Source organism: Tenrec ecaudatus, chromosome 18 (assembly GCF_050624435.1).
Source record: "Tenrec ecaudatus isolate mTenEca1 chromosome 18, mTenEca1.hap1, whole genome shotgun sequence".
In the NCBI taxonomy this organism is placed as follows: Eukaryota; Metazoa; Chordata; class Mammalia; order Afrosoricida; family Tenrecidae; genus Tenrec; species Tenrec ecaudatus.
Genome location: NC_134547.1, coordinates 60,339,021 through 60,361,584, shown reverse-complemented (window position 1 = coordinate 60,361,584; position 22,564 = coordinate 60,339,021). Strand labels below are relative to the sequence as shown.

Here is a 22,564-nt window from a genome sequence, read left to right as displayed (position 1 = left end):
GGCCTTCTGCATTGTTAGATTAGGGGTTCTCTAAGGGGACTGCAACCGTCTGGTCAAAGAACCAATGTGTGCCACCGCTGCCTGTGTGATGCCCGGGGCCTGGCTTCCTCAGTGCTACCCTTCCTGGTGTCTCAGAGGGAGCATGGGTTCCCCTGGAAGCCCTGGGACTTGGAGGCTGCCGGGCCCTCTTACCATGGCGATGAACCGGCCAATGAAGCGGAAGTAGGTGAGGTGATCAGGGTTGATGGAGGAGGCAGGGTTGATCTGCAGACAGTAGTTGTTCTTCCCGGCGTATTCAAACAGACAATACATGGGGTTGAGTACCTCATGGGACAGGAGGAAGAACCACTCTCTGTGAGGGATGAGAGAGGAGGGGGGGCAGAGAGGATGAGCCCCTCCCTGCACCCCGGTCCCCAAGCTGCAGCCCCCCTCTGCTTCTGCTTCTCTGTCGGCTCTGGAGACATCGTGTCCAGGGGATGGTAACGGGTCAGTGAGTGGGGTGGGCTGACACCTATAGTAAACCAGACCCACAACGTTCCGTGAGGATGATGCTCAGGGCACCTGGGGTGGTACCCTCCCCAACTGGACGTCACGATACCCGCAGCATCCAGTGGCACAGCAGCTCCTTGCAACCTGGGCCACCACACCCAGTTGCGTAGGCTGAACACATAAGGGTAAGGGTAAGTGTAAGGGTCCTACATAGCAGTGTCATCGATTTGCACATTTATCACCACTATTTCCCTGCAAATGGTAGTCAAGCCATGTTTTTCTGATAAAATCGAGATAGTACGGCCACCTTCCAATGACGAAGAGCCCTTGGCATAAAGACAGATGTACGTGCTAAATCCACATTTGACCAAGGTGCTGTGGGGATAGCAGCCTCCCGTGGGGCCTGAAAACCCTCAGAGGGCCTGAAAACCCTCACTCCGGGTGCTTCTCTCCACCAGCTGCATGCCAGGGGTCACTCCCCTTCTGCCCCCAAGGCCCTGGCATGTGCCCTCCCCTCATCCCAGGCCCCAGTGCTTGCCTATTTCCCATATTTCCACCCATGCATCTGAGCAGACACCCACACCTCAGCAGCTACCTGTAACCTTGAGCTAAACCAGCTAGGAACACCCCAAGCGGGCTGGGCTATGGCTGGGCAGGCGGGGAGAGGAGTCCTTCGACGCCGAGGGTGCCCCGGTATCCTGTCCGTGGTTCTACCCTGTGGTAGAACAGCATGACGTAACCTACCATAGGGTAAAACCACTGGCAGGACACAGAGAGAGAAAGACCCACACTGAGGGCGGCAGCCGCACCAGGAGCCTACCAAGCAGAGCCTGGAGAGGAGGTCACCGTGGGGGGAAGAGCCATCGATCCATGGGCCCGAGAGGCAACTGCAGACAGAGAGCCACCACCAAGCGAGAGGACAACACCACACCATGCAAAGTCACCACCACTGGCCCCGCCACGCCTTCTCTCTGTCCCAATGTCCGGAGCCCTTCCCCAGTGAGCCTGCTCACTCCTGGAGGGGGACTGAGGTGCCAGCAAGACTGTGGTTGGGGGCTCGCATTGTGGATGAGCTAGGCCTTCCCACTTCGCTGGCTCTGTGCGTGTGGCCTGTGGTCTCTCTGCACAGGGGTGCAGAGCCCCCCCGCCACTGCATCCTGGACAGAGCACTTGGTGAGGCTCAGAGATGATTATGTATCAGCCCGTTCAAGAGCCTCTGTTCCAAGTCCCTCCGCTAGGAGCCCCCGGTGTCCCCGTGACGAACTAACTAAAGGGGCCTGGGCCCTGCTGAGGCACCCAGATTGTGAAGAGTCTGGTATCCTTGTTCTCGAGGGTGCAGGAGCCACTCCAGAGTGGCTCTGTGGTAGTGGGTGGCAGCTGGGCTGAGGGGCAGCCGGGTCCCAGGGCACCTGCCTCACCTGGCGATGCCTCCGTAGTCCAGGCCCTCCTCACCACGCATGATGATGTACAGCCGGCGCCGTAGGTCATAGGGTTTCATGTTCATGATCTGCGGAAACCAAATCTTGTGAGTAGCCTGCTCTCTCCTTCCCTCCCCCCACGGCGGACGGGGGCTGCAGGGACTCTCAAGGTAGACCCCAGCCCTCAGGTCTCAGCCGCGGAGGTTGACCAGGCACATGGAAGGAGACGGGTCATGGGCGAGGGCTGGCTATTTCCTTCTCACCTGTTGGAAAGAATCCTCAAAGAGCGTCTGCCTGGACACGCTGATCTTCACGTGACTGGGCAGGGCGTTCGACTGCAAGGCCAGCATCGAGAGTCAGAGCTCAAACACGGCAGCTCCTGCCCACCCTCCCGCCAGTGTGAAGAGCAGGCAGTGCCCCCACCCCGCCCGGCCTGCCTTCTACTAAAGGAGGCAGAAAGAAGACCGACTCACGTGGCAGAGGAAGCGGAACTGGTGATACTTCCAGCGAAAACTCCGGTCATAAGCGCCGGGGGACCCTTGCTTCGTCCTGGGAAGATGAGAAATGCTCTAGAATCCACGTGCTATCTCAAAGGTGAGGGGCTTATCTCCATCAGCCTGTGGAGAGCTGACGCTGTGCTAATTTCAAGCTGAGTAAAGCAAGGCAGCAGAGGGAGGAAGCAACGGCCACTAAGATCCTCTGCAGCTTTAAAGGATCCAAAGAAAAACTAGATATGAACGCAGATCGGAGATTTACAGAGATTCCAAGCACTGACCACTAGGTCTGCGGTTTGAGCCCACTGGCTGCCCCAAGGGAGAACAATACGGCTGGCTGCTCTCGGAACGATTTGGTTTCAGACACTGTCCACGGGGCCCTTGTGGGACAGAATCAACTCCACGGCAGTGGGTTTGCTTTTGGCTTGGTTAGTGTTGTTCTGAGGAGGTTTGAAGTGGATACATGTTGGGCTATTTAACTGCAGGGTCCCAAGTCCAAAGCCACCAGTCGATCCTAGGGAGAAAGACGAGGCTTCCTACCCCCGTACAGAGTTACAATCTTGGAAACCCGCAGGGGCAGTTCTACCCTGTCCTATAGGGTCACTATGTGTCAGAATCAACTCTGAGGTTGTGAGTTTTGGGGGTGCGGGGTTCTTCTGGTTTTGGAGTGGTATTCTGAGTAAACAACCCCTTCCTCTCCAGCCCTACCCGACTGTTCACATTTGGCCACTGGAGGGCAGAGCAACAGGAAACACACACACACACACACACACACCACCCACACACACACACCACCCACACACACCCCACCCCACCCCACCCACAAGCTTGCCCCTCCTCCCCAGGCCACTGAGTCCTCTGGGCAGCAGAGCAGACTGCTGGCAGCTGCGGGCATCGCGTGAAGAGTCCTTACCCAGATTCAAATCCTGGCCGGGGATCCTTGAAGGTGGTGGTGCGTGTGTTGTGGTCCACGAAGTACCTCACGCCCTCACTGGTGTATTTCATCTCCCACCCTGGGGGCAGAGCTGGCTCCTGGATCATTCTGGAAGCAGGGGAGGAGGAGGGATGACGGGCTGGGAAGAGAGGGCTCTGCAGGGCCCAGGCATCAGGCAGGACCGAGTCTTGGGGATGGGTCTGCAGCTGAGGGGCCATTCATGATGCAGACCACTCCTCGGGGTCGAGTGGCCCTCCGCCCTCTGACATCAAATGGTGGACAGTCTGAGCAATGAGCAGAGTGCCCAGAGGACCACCCGCTGCCCGCCAGGGGAGGCCAAGGGAAGAGGCAGCTTCCAAGCCCTCCACGGGCTGCACTACATCATGGGGGTCTTGGACACATCAGCCCTGTAAGACCAAGGCCCTCTCGGGCCAACCCCACCCCCCCAACACACACACTGCCCAAGTCCTTACCCCTGGGTCCGAGGGTCCTCCCACTGGGTAGTGCGGGTGTTATGGTTCACGTAATACACCCGTCCATTGTCCTGCCTCTTCTCTGCCAGGGAGAAGAAAGATAAGAGAGGGGTCAGAGCAAACCACTGTGACACACAGGCTCTCCTGTCCAGCGTCCACCAGGGTGGGCACCGGGTCAGAATTTCAGCCCTGGTCCCCCCTCTGCAAAAGAAGCTTGACCAGTAAGCGCCAGCTTGCTCACACGTCCTGGGAAAGAGAACAAAGGGAATCTTGCCCTGTGGGGGGTGGAAGGGGGGTGGCCTAGGCATTTTCAGTTTAAGAACAAGTACTGTCTTTGACTGTTTGGTGGGCTGGGGAGAAGGGGTGGTGTGGCCACACAGGAGGGGGGGGGGATGGGGGAAGCCAGGCTGAAACAGGGGAGTAATTGCATCCAGCTGTGTGCAAACTGGAAGCACAGCTGCCTCCCTCAGCATCCCCCATCCCCACCCCTCTCCCCCCATGGGCTGTCACAACCGACTTCAGGACTTGCCACTGGCTCTGTCCACTAGATAATACAGCACAGCCAGGTGCCTCGGCTCAGGGCTCCAGACCCTCCATTTGCAGCCCAGGGAGCGCTCGCTCGGCGCCCATGTGCAGAGCCATTACCTGGGCCATGAACATGGGTGGGGCAACCTGGTGCTCCCGAGGAAATGTGTGCTTTGGAGCAGGATGGAGCTGGGGCCCCAACACCCTCTGTCTCCTCAGGACCCTCTGCTGAGTCGGGGCAGTGGCTCTGGGGCTATGGGGGATGGGGCTAGCCCTCAGCTCCAGGTGGATCAGACACAAAACTAGGAGCAGGGTCATCTCACCCTGAAGTCCCTGAGGCTTCAAACATGTTTCTGAGCTGAGAACAAGTGGTGCTAACAGCTCACCCTCTTTTATGAAGGTAGGGTGAAATTCAAGAAATGAGGGTCATCTGTTCTAGAAGCTAAGGAGTGAGACCCGAGAAGACCAAGAGCCAGGCTGTAATGCTCCAGCTGTCAACCCACAGTCTTGGGGCCCCCTCACTCCTGCTTTCCCTAACACTTGAATGATGTTCTGAAAACACAGACAAACAAAGAGGAGGAACCTGGGGACTCTTATGGGGTGATGGCCACCCATCCTGGCTGGTGGGGCTATCTCTCAGATGAGGCCCTCTAAGGGCTGGGGGCAGGAGGGGCCGTCCCCAGCCCAGATGCCAGGACTTTGAACTAGATCCTCCTTGGGGCTCCGCCAAGAGCCAAGGTCAACACAAAGCTAACCACTGGGCTGGGGGGGAGGGGGTCTGCCCAGTATTCTGAGGCCTGCACCCTCATTTCTAGGGCTGCGAGCTCGGGGAGAGGGTGGTGCCAAGCTGCAATCTCAGACCTGAGATGAGCTGCCCCAGGCCCTAGGTCAAGGCTGCGGAGGAACACATGGAAGTCTAAACTGGTGTCTGGCCTCTCAGGCCAGTGAGGAGGGGATCACCACCTCCAGCTTTCCCAACACACAGCGGGCAGTCAACTCCCATGGGCTGCTGCTGCTCTTCCTGCACAGTCCCTGGGGAGGGGGCCCAGCACAGTCCCGGGAGGCCAACACAAAGCCCAAACGGATCGGAGATGGAAAGGTTCCTGGGCCCTCAGGCAGCCTCCTGCTGTGGTGGCCCATGTGCCCATGGCAGTCTCTCCACAGTGGCTCTTCTCGGGTGGCCATCGTTGAGCAGAACTGGCCAATGGACAGGTTCACTGGACTGGTCTACACCACAGGCCTCAACAAAGCCAGCAGCACACTCCAGGACCCGGTTCCCAACTACAGGGTCTGTCGGCTGTCACGCAGCGTGGCTGGGTCTTGTTCAAGCCGGGTGAGTGACCCTCTCCCATGACGGGCTGCAGCCTCAGGAACCCCTGGGGCAGCTCGACTCTGTTTCAAAGAGCGGCGATGAGTTAGAATCGACTCATCTGTAAGTGTAGGCAGGGGCCCTCAGGGTTTAACCCGCTCACATTTGAGTTCCTGTGAACATGCAAAAGACTAGCAACCATCCAGCAGCTCCAGGAACCAGGAGCGTCGCCCAGGGTGCATTCGGGAAACCCCAGCTACCCCGGTCGAAAATCAACAACCGTGTGGACTTTTCCCCAACGAGAGCTCTGGATCCCAGCACTGATTCCTGCCCCGATCCCCTGTGGAGCCAAGGCAGGTGAAGCAGCCTCAGACCTTACTACCGTGGAGGAGCTGAGTTGTCTCTGCCCAAGAGCATCCAGCCCCAAAGGCCTTTCTGTCCCTGCACAGTCCATCCATCACTGCCAGCTCCCTGAAAGCACATTTCTCCCACCTCGTTGGCGAGAGCATCCCTTCTCAGTTTAATGCCACCTGGGGAGCACCACCACCACACCAGCACTGACTTTCCTTCTCCTGCTGGCCTAACAAACAAATGACCCCTGGTGCCTGCTGGAACCTGTGAAAACTGCCCTCTTGGGCTTTGAGGGACTTTAGCATCACTGACCAATCAAAAAGCCCTGCCCCCGAGGTGCAGAGAGCTGCAGAAGGTGCCGAGCCTCGACACCCCAAATCAGCCCCTTTTACACAGCTGCTTCTTAATCTCCCCCAAGTCCTGTCCTGCACATCCACCCCCACTGACTCAATGACACATCCTGGTGAGGGCTGGGAACAGGCGAGAGGCAGCTACTAACAGCCAGGACGAGAATCCCGGGGCCCTCCAGCCCGGCAGGAAGAATGGGCAACCCCGTGCTTTCACACACACACACACACACACACACACACACACACACACACACACCCCACTCTGCACCCCAACCCCGAGGGCTTCAATGCCTGTCGCAAATCAAAAGGTGGCCTCCGTAGGTCCACATTAGGCTGAAGTCTCCCACCGTCAAAGAAAGATCTGTTAAGGTGCCGGGGGCCCTTCAACCTCAACAGTCGCAGACCTGAGTGAATCACAATCCACTGGGGAGTCAGCCAAAGTTAAGACATCTTGGCTGGTGTTCAGATGGTCCCTTGAGTAGACAAGACCCTTTGAAACTCAGGCCCTGGACCCAACAGTCCTCGGCTGCCCGGGGAACTTGGTATGGAGGACCCTGTCCCCTTGGCTGTGACAGATGAGTGGTACAGAGCCACGGGCAGTCCCATCGCCTGGCACTTCTCTGAATGGGCACCGCCAGAGGAGGCGCCCGGAGTAGGAAGGGGGAGGCGGCAGGGTCGGGTGCCGACAGCGCTGGGCTGAGGCATGGAGGCAGAGCAGTACTTACCCCATCCGGGTGGGAGCGGGCCCAGCGGATCATGGTCAGTCGAGACATTCGAAGACTAAACGCAAGAAACACAGCAGAACACAGAGTTTTAGGAAAACAAAAAAAAAAGGAGAAGAAGAAAAGCCACTGGCTGAAATGAAAATAAATCGAGAATCGGAAACGACACAGCCAGCGACCCAGTTCCACAGTTTTGTACTTGGCAGAGGGCGCAGTCAGCCTCGGGTGGCATCTGCAACTCTCAGAAAGTTGTTTTCTGTTGTTGTTAAAGAAGAGACAGAGGGACAAAGGGACCCTGCACACCAAAGGGCCCAGCTAGGTTTGGGAAAGGATAGAGTGGGGGAGTTGGGGGGGAGGAAAAGGTGAGCAGATGAAAGTGGGCCAGGGCTAGAGGCAGGCAGCCGGCGAAGCCTGGCCAGAGGGCCCGGGAGCAAGACTTCCTTCCCAGCAAGCTCAGCCGTGCCTCTGCTCAGCTCCCGCTCACGGCGGAGGCCAAGGAGACTGAAAATCACCACCACCTCCAACTTTCTCCAAGAACCACACACGGGAGGGGAAAAAATAGCGCAGGCCTTTCCAATGAAATCATTCCCACAAGCCCTGCCCACGCCCAGAGCTTCCTGGCTGGGGCCTGGCCTTCCTCCCTCCACCTCCTCGGCCACCCCCCAGACCCCCCTTCTCGGAGCTGAGAGCAGGAGAGCAAGGGGCTGTGCAGCCCAGCCGAGACTGAGGGGACATTCATGCCCTCAGCCTCCTCACCTCCCCCACAACTGTTTCCCTTCCTCACAAAGCACCTTTCTTCTCCCCCTGCCCCAACCTGAAGCTACCCAGTGTTCCGTGTTTGCCTCTCAGGAGGCTAGGAGGTGGGGCTGGGGGAGACAGGAGAAAGAAGGGGGAACCAGCTTCAGGGTCACTATTGACAGTAGAACATCCCCCAAACTGGCCGGAATCAGCTGTGAGGTTTCCTGGGGGCAGGCTGCCATCACCTGGGGTCCTCCTATCCTGCGGGGGGGGGGGGGGGAGAAGGGGTGCTGTCCAAACCTCCCCGGGGTGGAATGAAACACGGAGCGCTCCCCTCCTCCCTTCTTGCTGCCTTCTTTTCTGAAGCTGTTTCTGTTTCCCTTAGTAAAACTTAATCGTCCTACGAGGGGCTGGGGTCCTGAGTGCAGCTCCGGGCTACCTGGCTGGACCTGTCAGGGGTGCCCGAGCCACACACGGGCAGCAGGATGAATGGCGCTCAGTTTGGCCTTGAGAAAACACTGGGAGCACTCGGCTGCCAGCGAGGTCCTTTCACACCCTCCCTTGAGCCCCCGGCTGAAAGGACAGAGAAACTTTCTTTCTGAGGTGGCAACACAGGCTCCTCTTCCAAGCAAGTTCCAACAAAGACGTTTAAGTGTTGAAACCATAGGCTCCTGGAGGGACAGAGCCCCCTTTCAGCAAAGGGCCTCTTCCCGCACATGCAGAACGGCGGCCGGGAGCACTAGGCCAGCCGCGCCAACCTCTTGGACGTATCCCAACTCGGATTTGAGAACAAAGTCTTCCAAATACACAGGAGACGAGGGTGGTGGGGGGCTGACAGTGGGATCCTTTTAGGGGAGCGGGGAGGACCCTGTAAAATCGGAGTTCCTCCAGTTTTGTGCTGTTGTCGATACCTAAGCACGGCAACTGGCTACAGGAACATCTGCCGACAGGAGGAGCGCGACCACAGGAGATGCGCCAACATGTATGCCAGACTTGTTCGGTGTCACCGTCGGTTCTGATGCACAAGAGAAGGAAACACTACCTGGTCCTGCCCATCCTCACAACTGTCGTGTCTGAGTCCCTGTGGCAGCCACTGTGGTGGCCTATCTTGCTGAGGGTCTTCTTTCTCACTGACCATCTGTTTGGCCAAGCATGATGCCCTGCTCCAGGGACCAGTCTCTTCTGACGAATGTCCAAAAGTACAGGAGACAAAGTCTTGACAGCCTCATTTATAAGGCACGCTGGCAGTCACTGCCTCCAATGCAGCAGGTTCGGACTGAGGGAGCGGTGTCCCGGCATCAGGGAGCCCCCGGGAAAAGGGTGTCTGAGATGCCAGGAGGAGGGAATTTGGAAGGAAGCAGCCCCACAAAGCATCCGGGTCCCTGGAAGCAAATCAGCACCTATAGGGCAGTAGTGGCTTCTAGTCGTCATTTGTGAACGCGACAAATGGACAGACCAGGAGGTCTTTGTCAGCCGCTTCCACGGCCAGCATTGAATTGAGAACTAAAAATTATTTTCAAGGATTTTCTTAACCCTTGCCTTTTACATACTCCACGTGTTCTATAATGTTGCCTATCTTTGATTAAAGGAGGTCTGGTGGCCCAACCTTTTGCTCAGTTACTAACCAAAGGTTGGTGGTTCAGACCCAGCCAGCTGCTCTGTGAGAGAAAGACATGGTGGGTGGCCCCTGTGATGAGCAGCCAAAGACCAAGCCGAATCCAGTGACCCGACAGGGCAGAGTGGAATTGCTCCTGCGGGTTCCCCAGGATCTAGGTCTCTATGGAGCAGACAGCCTCATCTCTCCTCCATGGAATGGCTGGTGGCTTTGAACCAGCAACCATGTGTTGCAGGCCAGCACTTAACCCAGTGCATCTCCATAAGGAATATAACCCAGAAAACTTTCTGAGACAGGTCGGCTCTGTTACACAGGTGGATCACTATGACTCAAGAATTGACTTGACGGCATCTAACAAACAGTAGCCTCTTGCCAAAAACCTCTTTCGGTTGTTGTTTTAATTGCCCTGGTCTCCTCCCATTCGTCCCCTACTCGACCCCCATCCCACAAGCCTCTAAGAAGGGGCAGAAAGAAGAGGCAGACAGGCGTGGGAAGGAGGGAGAAGGATCAGCACGAGCCACTCATGAGAGCAGGGCCAGTGGGTGTCGCCAATCAAGGATTTGGGGGTCAAACTACTCTTTCACAGGGGTCCCTGATTCATAACAGTAGCAAAATGATGGTGATGACGTAGCAATGAGAAAAACAAAACAAAAAAAGAAGTAGCAATGAAAATAATGTTATGGTTGGGGGGTCACCGCCACATGAGGAACTATATGAAAGGGTGTCGGCATGAGGAAGGTGGGGAACCACTGGCTTAGAGACAAGGCAAAGCAAAGCACCTGACTAGAGTGTGGGCATTTCTCCTGAAATGTACATAGGACAGTTTGAAAAATAAGACAAGAGAGCCAGTCGGAAGGATGTGAACAGAAGCCAAGAAAAGAGAGAATAATTAAGGCTTGCACACCACGACCAGAAAAACCAGATTCACACCTCTAAGGAGCCAATGAATCAGCTCCCCCAACAAAAGACCCCCATGGGCCGCAGGGAATACAACTGGAAGAGCCCGGAGAAGAGGGAGCCAGAGAGATGACAGCTGGACAGGAGAGGGCTGAGAGGCAAGAGCGTCCTGGGAACGGAGCAGAACACGGTTTTCCCCAGGAACAGGGGTGCAGGCCAAGAGCCGGAGAGCTCACGGGAGTTCAAGTCCCTCGGGGACTGAGCGCAAAGTTCCGAGAATATTTTCAGATGCAAACTCAGAAATACAGAATGTCTAGCAAATGCAGCTGAGGGCCAGAGGCTCTGGGAAGGGCAGAAAGGTTGTGGTGTGGCAGGGCAAACTAAGAGAAGCAGAACAAACCCCCTGGGGGGCCTCGGGATGCGCTCCCAGGTGCTCGGTGCAGGGAGTCTGTTCTGGAGAGTGCAGTGGGGAGTCCCAGAGTGATCTGCTCTGCTCCGGTGGGACAGACACTGGCCACCTCCTTTGAGCTCCGAGGAGAGAGGGGGTGGGGTGGGGGGCACAGAAACAGTCAGCTGTGTGGTGGGGACTGTCCACCCAGTACTAAGTCCTCTGCTGGGCTAGATGCCCTCCGGATACCACAGCAGGAAGACCCCATGGAGGGGAAAGGACAGCCATGAGAATGAAACGACCAAGCCCAACCAAGAGCAGAGAGCTCACAGGCAGCTAAAGCCCGACGGGGAGTGGGGAGAAGACATGCCAGGAGCAAGGGCGGGCACCCTTTGGACAAACTGAGGAGGTGTGTGCCCAGGCAGACACCCGAGAGGCATTGTGGGAGAAAGTGCCATCTGGGACACCCAGCATTTCCATGCTGACCTGTGCTGGGTGCGCTCTGCAAGGCAGCAAGGGAGAGCAGGGGCTCAGTGAAGCTCAGCAAGGGGAGGAGGGGAAGTCGCTACCACAGTATCAGCTCTTAAGTCTTCCGAGTCAAAGCTTGGGCCAGAGCCAAACCCCAAAATAACTATATGAAAGCAACCCTTCTTACTTGTAACCAGGACATGGCACCACAGCAAACGAGAGGCGAAACCCAAGTCCAAGGGGGCAGGAAAAACCAACAGAGAGACATTGAAAGCAGACCAAAAAAGATTCCTACCACATTTTTCAATACGAGTCTTGTTCCACCGAGAAAAAAAAAGGTAACTCTCACCTCCACCCAGCGCCCTCTTAAATCCCCAGCCGACCTCAGAGAACCACCTTCCTCAGAAAGAAATGTGTCTCATGTTGAATGTTCACGTCTGGCGACCCTCAGAATCAACGATCTACCCCCGCAGGTCAGGAATCACGTCTCGCTGGAACCAGAGCGGCAGGCAAGAGAAAGAGACGCCCCCAGAGCCCAAGCCGCTCTCCGTTCCCCATGCCCAGAATCATTGCACACCACATACTCCAGTCAGCCTGCGGAACCTACTGGAACACGGAAGGGAAAGAAGTGATAAATTCCTTTTGTGGCTTATTTACTTTAATTAGAGAAATGGATCGAGCAAGGAGACAAAGCAGTGACGGGTCTGAAACAAGTCCTTCCTGGAAGTCGGAGGGCGGGTCAAGGGAGAAAGATGCCCCAAGCCTTCCCAGTGTCAAGTCACAACCACCAGAGACCATGGCAGAGCCCGCCTTTAGGTCCCAGTTGGAGAAGAACCATCTCTGACATTCCAACTGGGAATCCCCACTCTCTCTGCCCAAGAGGCTGTGGCCAGCCTCCCCCCAGGGCTACAGGTCACCTGCAGAGCTGCTGGTGGGATGGAGACTCCAACACGGTGGGGCTGGCAGGCTTCCTACGATGACTGGAGATTGTCAACATCCTGGATTCTGAACTAGAACCTGTAAGCACAACTCTGAAAGTCATCATCACAGCGGTTTTGAGCCAGTCAAGTGGCATGATGACTTTGAGATGTGGGATAACTCCAGCAGGCAGAGAGCATCATTCAGAGGCTGCCCTACCCATTCAGGTGGGAAGGAGAAAAGGAAAGTCAACTACCAGATAGGAGGAGGCTGAGGCAACCTTCTGGAAAGGGCCTGACTGTAAATATTTAGGCTTTGTGGGCCATTTTGGTCTATTCTGACTACTCAACTCTGCCATTGTTTCAAAAAGCCAGCCATAGACAAGACCTAAATGCCTGGATGTGAATATGGATGAGTTCCAATAAAACTTTATTTACACAACCAGGCAGTGAGCCAATTTGGCTCACAGGCCATAGTTTGCCAATCCCCAGTCTAAATGACCTTGATAGTGGTCATTTTGGACCAATTCCCTTCCTATATTGGAAGATCTGCCAGATAACAAAGCACAGAAGAAAGATGGTAGCAGTGGGAAGCACAGGATATGGGTCAATACCGTGATCTGGAAAGGTGAGGGAAGGGAGAAGCCAAAGCTGCCCTGCAGGCTGTCCTGTCCAGAAGAGAAAGCTAGAGAGAGGATGTTTCCTTTCAGAGTCTGGACAAGGAGTTACTGAGCTAGAAGCATTGGAATCTGAGGAATTTCGCTGGGAAGGACAACATTTCCAGGGTCAGAGCCCTGACCTTTTGAGCCCCCCTGTTCTCTGCTCCCCCGAGGAGGCTGGAGGCGCCTCTTCCCTCTCACCTGGTAGAGGAATCTTTGGCTGAAGTGCTGCATGGCCCCCTGGAGCTGATTCCGCTGTGACTGCCACTGCTCGTAGTTGCGCACATACTCCGCCGTCGGGCGCTGCCAGGTGGTGGTCCGAGTGTTGTGGTCCACATAGTAGAACCTGCCACGGGGATCTGTACGCTTTTCCCAGCTGCAGATATTAAGCGTGAAATTAATACAGTGGCCATCCCCTCCCCACACTATAGAGAAAGCTCAGGAAGGCTGACAAGGAGGGACAGAGAGAAGGCAGCATTTCTGTTCTCAAACAGCAGTTGGGCTGCTCCAGAAAGTCGTTCATAGAGACGTCTGAGCTTAAATGATTGTAGCAGACAATCCCTCCTTGCTTGAGGTTCCCACCGAGGGGGACATGTGGTTCTGAGGGAGCTGGCTCTACGCCCATCTCCACAGCTGGCCATGGGTGGGCACATGGCCTACGCTGGGAAGTTCTCAGGGCTTTTGCTGCAAACTCTGGAAAAACTATCTCTCTGCTTTTCAGGATGTGACTAAGAAAGCACACCATCCTGAGAGTCCTAGGCTGCCATCTTGGACCCTGATCCTGCATTAAGGTGACCTAGTGACTCCAGAGCAGAGAGGTGGACAACAATTTGCCCTCTAGGAAAGTTCTGAGTCACTATCTCCAGCTTCCCTTGAAACCAGGATCTGCGCTACCATTTTCAGTTATGTGACCTGGTAACTGCTCCTTCTTATTGACACCTGTTTAGATCCAGTTACGTGTTACCTGCGACTGAAATTACCTGGGTGGATTTTGTGCCATGTCACATATAAACCTACAGAGACGACTGGATCAGCAGATTCAAAGAGACATGACGGGGGAGGCTGGCAGGGGATGGGGAGCTAACAACCCTGAGTTCAAGGAAGAAGAAATGTATTGGAACTGATGGTAGCGATGATTGCACAACTTTTATGAATATGATTGAACTATTGAAATATAAGCTATGGTGAAATTGTTGAAAATATTTTTTTTTAAAAAAGAAAAGAAACTAGCAGGAACTCTTTCAGCAAAAAAAGAAACAAACTACGTCATATGGTTCTGAGAAGGAAAATTGGGCCCCCAAACCCAGCAGGGCAGGCCTCATGATCTTCAGTCATGGGGCAACTGGTCCTGAAGCAGCCATGGCCAAGGCAGGGGCAAGCAGGCAATCAAAACTCATCCGCTGTGCTTGGAAGGTGTTACTTGAGCTCCACATACACAAGGAAGAAGTGCTCAGAGGAAAGTAAGAAAAACAACTGTCTGGTTTGATAAAAGGGTCTATATGTTCCAAGGCAGGGAACCCTGGTAGGCTAGTGGTTACATGCTGGGCTGCTAACCGTAAGGTCAACAGTTCAAAACCACCAGCAGCAGCTCTGCACGAGAAAGACAAGACTTTCTATTCCTGTAAAGATTTACAGTCTCAGAAGCCCACATGGAGAGTTCTAGCCTATCCTGCAGGGTCCCACTGAGTCAGAATCAACTCCAAGGCAGCCAGGTTTCATGGTAGCAAGTGGGTGACATGAGCATGGGCATTTGTCAAAACTTAGCAAATTAGACATCTGAAATCTCCGAGTCAATTGTACTGCAAAGAAAAAATGTCAACTGTTGAATTTAGTGATGCAATTCCAATAATTTCCAACTGGTTTGCTGCCCTAATGACCATTCTGAGTATAAAAAAGGATAGATCCAAAGGCAGCTTGTTATTTCATACCGTGAATACTTAAATAAGAATAAAAGAGGCACACAAAACTAGATTGTCATGCATTTTAAAATATTAATGAACAACAATAAATAATACCTGACCAAATAAAAAATAGTAAAATTCTTAAGGCATTTCCATATTGCTTCTTGACTGGAGGATATCTCTAAACATAGTTTCACTGCAGGATCCCATTCCTTTAGAGGTGGGCCAATTATCCACTTCTGAGGAACTTACTTGCAGCAATTGTTCTGACAATACTTCTAGCTCTTTGAGCGCTTTCGGGAATTGCACAATTCACTAGTAATAATATCTCATGGGAATCTGGAGTGTGACACACAACTGAAACAAATGACAGTGTGTCACCCTTTGGCTGTTTGGCACTTTTTCTCTTTAAGCCATATGTGTGTTTATTGAAGTAACAAATACAAGGGAATAAAAATGTAGGCTCGCATCAAAAGCATAATGAGTTCTATGAAATGAGTAACTACATATTACGAGCACAGTGCTATCTTATTTTTTTAACCTATGGATAGAATATCATTCTTTATGAGCTCTTAGAATACGATATGGCACAGCTAGGCATTAAAACAAAAGGGTGAGGAATGCAAATTTGTGATTTCCACCTTAGAGAGAACCCTGATTGCAAGTACCATTTTAACAACGGTTCTGCCACACTCAACAGAAAATTAGGTACCAGTTCTGCTGAACCAGTGCAAACTGGCTGAATGCCACCATTGGTTGACTCTAACCAGGACTCCATAGCTAAGGACCAGTATACAAGAAAGACAAAGGACACAATACCACAAGCTCACAATCAGTCACATCCAGACTTCTACAAGATAGTGCTCGGGTTCTTCAACAAATAAACAGTCGGGGGGGGGGGGGGGAGGAGGAAAGGAGGAGAATCATAGATTGAGAAACATAAGACACTTATGAACTAAAAGCAACATGTTGGAATACACTGTCTAGAAGCTTCAAAAAAAAGATGCATTCAAAGTTAATTTTGGAGACTTCGTGGCTTCAAATGCTTTTATTTCTACCCTCATACTTGAGGGTTCAAATGACCCAAAACAATTAAATCTAGGTGGAAAATGTTGCCTACTAGAATGTTTAAGGCTTTGTTTCATAGGTACTATTGAGAAGAATGGGATACTGAATTCTGATCTTTTACATGCACCCTGTTCTCTGCCTTCTAAAGGCTTCCGAGATACTGTCCTGGCATTCTGAAAGTCCAGTGCCTTAGAAGTTGTGTGTCTTCTTACATTCACTTAGTAGGCTCTATTAATCAGGATACTAGGTACTTTGTTGCTAGGTGCTATCAAGTCCACTCTGACCCAGAGCTACCCTCTGAACAGACAAAACACTGCCCAGTCCTGCGCCGCCCACGCAGCGGTTCTGTCGGAGCCTTTTATTACAGCCACGGTGGCAGTCCACCTCACTGAAAGCCTTCCTTTTTCACTGACCCTCAGTTTAACCAAGAATGGGGTCCTTTTCCAGGGGCTGGTCTCTCCTAGCAATATGACCAAAGTATGAGACGCAATCTAGACACCTTTGTTTCTAAAGAGCATTCTCACTGTACTTGCTCCAAGACAGATTTGCTTATTCTTCTGGAAGTTCATGGTACTTTCTATGTTCTTTGACAACACTGTCATTCAAATGTATCCTTTCTCCTCCTTTCTTCCTCATCCACTGCACAGAAGTGACTGAAAGCACTATGGCTGAAAAAATAAAATAAAATATGATGGCTTGGGGTAGGTGCACCTTACTTCTCAAAATAACATATTAGCCCACATTGCAGCGTATTTGCCCAGTAGGACACATCATCTGATTTCATGACTACTATTTTCATGAGCATCAATTAGGGATTCAAGTAAAATGAAAGTCATGAGAACATCTAACTTGTCTCCATTTATCAGATGTTGTCTACTGGCTTAGCTGTGGCTGTAGCCTTTAAGTATGAAAAAGTTCTTTCACTGTTTCTTTAATTTTTATATCTTATATTTCTTTGCTCTTTCTAAATCTACTACACATTGTACTGCTCTGTTACCAGATTACACTGACTACTACCTATTGGATACCCTGGACTAAACTTTTAATTCTCTTGATTCCAACTTTACCTACCAACCTTCTATTATTATACACACACACACACACACATGTAACTTTATCATTTCTAGAAAGCTCTCTGCCTGGGACTTTTCATGCTCTCTTTTTCGTGTAGCAAAGATGGCTACTTTCACCAGAATCATTGAAGATATTAATCACAGTGTGGGTTTACTTTCTGAAAAATTTCCCAGCTCCGTGTACCATTTTTGTCAAGTTCCTTTTCTTCTTACCTGGGGATCCTGGGCTACTGGGTCCCATTTGAAGCGAGCTACGAAGCATGGAAAGAACAACTAAGGAGGCGTTGATTAAAGTCCAGACTGTCGTCAAGTGGACGCCAACTCACAGCAACCCTGTGGGGCAGGGCAGAACTGCCCCTGTGCGTTTCCGAGACTGTCACTCTTTACAGGAGTCGAAATCCCCGTCTTTCTCCTGTGACCTTGCAGGGAGCAGCCCAAGGCAAAGCCCACTACCCCACTGGGGCCGCACTAAGGAGCACTGGGTTTCTGCAAAGGGTGATGAAACAGTTTAGAAATGGCTAGTGGTGACGGTTGTACCAGAGTGTACGAGCTAATGTCATAAATGGTACGCATGACAGTGGCTGCCATGGCAGGGTTTTGTTACATAAATATTTAACCACAAGGAAATGAAGCTAAAATTAGGGACAGGGGAAAGAGAAAAGCTTCTTCTGAGTTAGAAGAAGCTGACCGAGGCTGTGTGCACTTAGAATGAACTAGCTGCCTAGTGGGCTTCACTGTGGGGTGATCAGGCAGTGGCCCCACTGTTTCACTAAAAGATTTCCAAATATCAGAATCTACAGTTTTTCCCTTTAGATTTATCACTCACCTCTCAAGGGAGAGGGGGGAGAATCCTCTAGTTTTTAGGTTAAGGACGGCTTTCACCCTGAACCCTAATTTTTGAGTCTGCCCCTGTCAGTAAGTTACCTGTGGCTCCCCTCCACCCACCCACCCCCTAGGCTGTTTCTGCTCCCTTCAGGAGCTCCGAGTGGCTGCCTGAGTGTGAGTGGCAGAGGGCAACCTGAGCATCTGCTGTCCCTTCATCGATTGTAGAGTGACCTCCAGGTTTTCAGGCTCATTCCAGACTTCCCTGGTGCCTCCAATTGCTGAGACCTTCGGGGACCTTGTGGTGCAAGCAAACCCGTTTCCTCAGGGAGACTTCACACCAGAGGCTTGGGTTTCTGCTTTCTCTGTTCTGCCATTTATCTTTCAGCACCTAAATTCTGATTAAAATCTCCCATATGATCCTTCTTCTCTTCCATTCCTTTGTCATTGAGGGCTTACCCTTTTTTAAAAAAGAGTTTTGAGAAAGGAATAAAACATATGTTCCACCCGTATGCTTAACAAGAAGTACCCTGTACTGATGAATTTCACACTTCTGAAGCATGATTGCAGATGAAATCTGCAGAACCTCAAAACATGAAAACAGCTCAGTCATTGCAGCCCTGGTAGCACAGCGGTTAAGAGTTCAGCTGCTAACCAAAGGGTTGGCAGTTCAAAACCACCAGTCGTTCCATGGGGAAAAGATGTAGCAGTCTGCTTCTCTCAAGATCAGAAACTCTAGGGAGTAGTTCTGCTCTGACCTATAGCATTGCTCTGAATCAGAATTGGATTTGGGGGCAGGGGGGTTGGGGTTAGAGGCCTTTTCACCCTGTTTGGTTGCGGCGAGTATCCCTACTGAACCCTGGGTTGGACATGTTTGAAAATCTCTGATTTCTACAACCATCCTCGTGAGTAAAGTGGTGCCATGCAGCAGTCCCTAAACACCTCTTTTACATCTCATATGCATAACGGTGCCGGGACTACATTGCCTCCTGGGGCTTCTTCCTCTTTGTTCCTGCCAGATAGTTTTGGATCCATTTCCTTCCAGGAGCCCTTCCACCACCCCTCCACTCCTCAGGGATCACTCTGAGCACTAAGGAGCCAAGGAACGCGCACAGGTGTGGGGGACATGACTGAATCAGTGTCAGGATGGCTGTGAATGTGCATCGTTTGGCTCGCTCTCACTCCTTGGTAACTAGAGTCTGTTAAACGATGGCTCTTTCCACTGCAATAGTTCTGTAGGGTGGAACCTTTCTGATTCATTAGCCATGAGCATGTCAGCTTTCAATCACCCTGTACTCTCTGGGTCACAGAGCAGAAGTATGAGTCAGGGTCTCAAAGGGTTATTTGCTTAAAACTCACAAAGAACTAACAGGCTCAGTGAGGTATAAAACTGGTTATCAGCCAAATAAACATAGTGGTAGCAGCAAACAGAACAGAACTGCCCTATTGGGCACAGCCCATGCAGTGGCTGGGGGTTTGAACCACTAACCTTGTGGTTAGCAGCCAAGTACCTAAGTCTATACTACTGTGCTGGAAGGGCTCCTTAAAAACGCTCCTGGAAGTAAGAAAGCTTGATCTAGTGTCCAACCTTAAAACTTAAAGAATCATTTCTCAGGCATCCTTAGAAGAGAAGCATCTTTATTTAGATTCCACCTGAACGCTCCCTATGCTCAGCCTACATAACTGGAAATACCACAGAGGTGAGGAGGCAGCTACCGGGACCCTCTGGGTTGTAGCTGCTTTAAAGCACACATATTGTAAACACTCAGTCTTCATCTGTGAGAGCCTGTGCAAGAGCAATTGACTACATGATTTTAAGGAAGCACAGGAAGTATAGAGTGGTCTATTTTTAACAAGAGAACCTCTTTTAGAAATACGTATGGAAATATGTATGGAGGCCAGGGTAGAACATGGGGGATTTTGCTTCACAGTACTATAGATGAGGGAGTGGAGGGGAGGAAGTTCTCTATGGCAGGACCTGCTGGGTTTTCTCTGTCAAGAACAAGGTATTGTTGGGTATTTTAGGCTTCCCAGCTCACAACCACTCAACTGTGCCAGTATGGAACAAAGTAAACATATGTGTGACTGTGTCCCAATAAAACTTTATTTAAGAAAAACAAAACAAACGGAGGGCTGGGTTGCCGACAGGCTGTAGTTTGCCATCTGCTGGTATTAAAGAAACAAGATGGACCATAAGTTGATAAATTGCAGTTGACTCTAGAGGGCATGGAGGGTCACTATACTATTCTCTCTAGTTTTTTAAGTTTGGAAATTTCTATAACGATCTTAAATTTTTTTTTTAAGAAGTCGATGCTTATTAACCTTGGTTACTTAACTAGACTTTCAGCCAAGGTAGAAAATGGAGTGATGACAGATGTTGACAGATGTTGAGTTTCATCCCCAGAAGGGTGAGGAACACACAAATTTCCCACTGGAAAACCAAAGCTCAAAGGAACCCAACGGTGGAAATCTCCAGGCCCAGAGGGGGTGGTGCTTGTCAGAGCTGGACCAAACGGGGCACAGGGGCTCTCTCCACGCTCCCCACCCCTGACGTCCTTTCCCTTGGCAAACCAGGGAGGGGGACACACTCATATTTTCTGCAGTGCTGCTTTCCCAGGATGTGAGGCTTTCCTAGGAGCAGAATGACTTCCCTTGTGAAAGCTCCCAGGACTGGGAGACACATGTGGAAAGAACTCTCTGTCGCTGGCAGACAGGGAACCAAGTTTTCTTCTTGAACCTGGGCAGTCTTCCTTCACTTGGAAGGAAGGCTGGCTCCTCCACGAGTTTTGGAGGCTGCAGCTCCATCATAAAGCTTGGCTGAGCATCAAGCACACGGCCTTCGGAGGCAGGTGGGGCACAGGTTCCGTGCAGGGCACGCCTCCACATCTCTCTATGTCTCTCTCTGCCCTTTCCCCCAGCAATGCTCCCGGCACCCTGGTGTGCTCTGAGAAATGAAAGCAGAACTACATAAGCAAACAGGAAAATCTTCCACTGCACTGTCTACCTCTGCGGAAAGGAGCTGAAAGCCTGGCCTCCGCAGGGATGTCTCTGTAGGGGTGAAATGACTGGCACATTGAGACACCAACAGTCCAGCCCTTCTTCCTCCAAGACCCAACGGTGTGTCAGATCTGAACAGCACTTACGAAAGCCATGGCCTTCACTCAGGCCAAAAGGTACATGGGGAGAAGAGGAAAGGAGAAAAGGGGGTGTGTAGAGAAGGAAGACTTTGGAGGGAGTGGGGAGGAAAATGAGTTGATGGATGTGGCAGGAGGTAGTAACGAAGCCCATGGTGCTGCTTAGAGCCCGGGGGCTCCCACTGCCATGCCTTACCCTGGAGGAAGGGGCCGTTCCCAGGTGGTGGTCTTGGTATTGTGGTCAACGTAATAGACACGACCGCTGGGCAGCTCTCGCTGCTCCCATCTGAAAAATAAAGTCAAAGGTCAAAAGTCCTGGTCAGAAACGGTGTCCTGTACCATTGAGGTGATGAGTCTTAAAGGAAACTTCAAAATGGAAATGCAGGATTGGCCTTTGGGTACAGCCAGCTCCACACTGTCTGTGACAGTGACATCACGGAGTGCTTCTTGAGAAATGTTCAAGAACTCCCCTCTAGGGCATCCACATGCTAGGATATGCCAGAGATGACTTTAAAGCTCCCCAAACAATCCATATGGACCTAAATCCCAGGGAGTTTTCTAAATCATTTGGGGATCAAAGACCTCTGTGGGAAGGTAAAGAAAGCTGACGGCCCTTTCCTTCAGAAATGCGCTCAGCAGCAGTCATTTCTATGCAATTCTAGGGGTTCATGGGCCTCTCCTGAAGTTTATTTCTGGGCTTTCCAAAGTCAAGCTCACTGCTGTTGAACTGAGTTAGACTCATAGCAACCCTCAAAGATCAAGTAGAATTGACTGCCATTTTTTCTCCTAAAAAGCAGCTGGTGGGTTCGAAGCACCAACCTTTTGGTTAGCAGCGGAGCATTTTCCCCACTGTGCCACCAAGGTGGCTTTTAGCCTACACCATGCCTATACTCTTGTTCTAGCAGTATGTGTGTGTGTGTTTGAATGAATCCTGTATTCAAAAATAAATCAGATTGTGTGTGTGTGTGACACAATCTGATTTATTTTTTGAATACAGGATTCATTCAAACAGAGATCTTTACAAAAGAGACCCGAGTGAATCAAGAAATGCAAGATCCTGTTACAGGTTGACTATTTCAACCCATGAAGTTAAGTGCATGGGAGTTAATGAGGGTGGCGTTGTCAACGACATCATCTGAGCTAAGGAAGGACTGCAAGGTAACAGATGATCCAGAGAGATCCACGAGCACCACTAAATAAAATCAATGACCACCCCATTGGCACACTCCCATTTTTGGTACACGCAGCACTGACTCACTGCCGGCAAGTAAAGATGCTGACTCGCAGCAACCCCACAGGGCAGGGGAGAACTTCCCCAGTGGGTGGGTTTCCCAGGCTGTGAATCTTTATAGGAGTAGAAAGGAGTTGGTGGTTTTGACCTTGCAGTAAGCACCCTAATACACAATCTACTACGCAAACCAGGGCTTCTGCCAGGAACTCCACTTACTTGGAATATACATTACGTGATACCAAACCCCACCCCCCGCACCCCCACACACACCAGAGGCAGACCTCGTTTTACTGCCCTTCACTTTACTACTACGCGTCACGCATGTAGCGATCCTACAGATGGAGACTTTGCAGCCACCCTGCATCAACCAAGTCTAATGCTCCGTGTTCCCCACATTGTGTGCTCACTTTCCGTCTCTGCCACATTTTGGTCATTCTCCCAATATTTCAAACGTTTCCATTATGCTGTTGCGGGCTTAATAGCATTATGAAAAGCTTATCGTACAAACGGTTATCTGCACCGGGAAACCCAGAGTTTCTGTGGCTCATTTAACTGAGAGCCTCATGGTATTGCCGTGGTCTGTAATGG

The 22,564-nt window shown here is 51.7% G+C and overlaps 1 protein-coding gene across 2 annotated transcripts in view; it reads right to left on the bottom strand.

Annotated features, from left to right (window-relative positions):
- WWP2 (WW domain containing E3 ubiquitin protein ligase 2) overlaps window positions 1–22,564 on the bottom strand; it is a 160,755-nt gene that overhangs the window by 7,739 nt on the left and 130,452 nt on the right. For both annotated transcript variants that reach the window (XM_075536269.1, XM_075536268.1), the window contains 9 exons: window positions 20,942–21,031; window positions 12,949–13,123; window positions 7,069–7,123; window positions 3,809–3,890; window positions 3,315–3,443; window positions 2,381–2,456; window positions 2,171–2,242; window positions 1,908–1,996; window positions 193–352 (listed from right to left, as the gene is read on the bottom strand). In XM_075536269.1, the coding sequence (XP_075392384.1) occupies window positions 193–352; window positions 1,908–1,996; window positions 2,171–2,242; window positions 2,381–2,456; window positions 3,315–3,443; window positions 3,809–3,890; window positions 7,069–7,123; window positions 12,949–13,123; window positions 20,942–21,031 (928 nt within the window). The remainder of the gene's footprint in view (window positions 1–192; window positions 353–1,907; window positions 1,997–2,170; window positions 2,243–2,380; window positions 2,457–3,314; window positions 3,444–3,808; window positions 3,891–7,068; window positions 7,124–12,948; window positions 13,124–20,941; window positions 21,032–22,564) is intronic.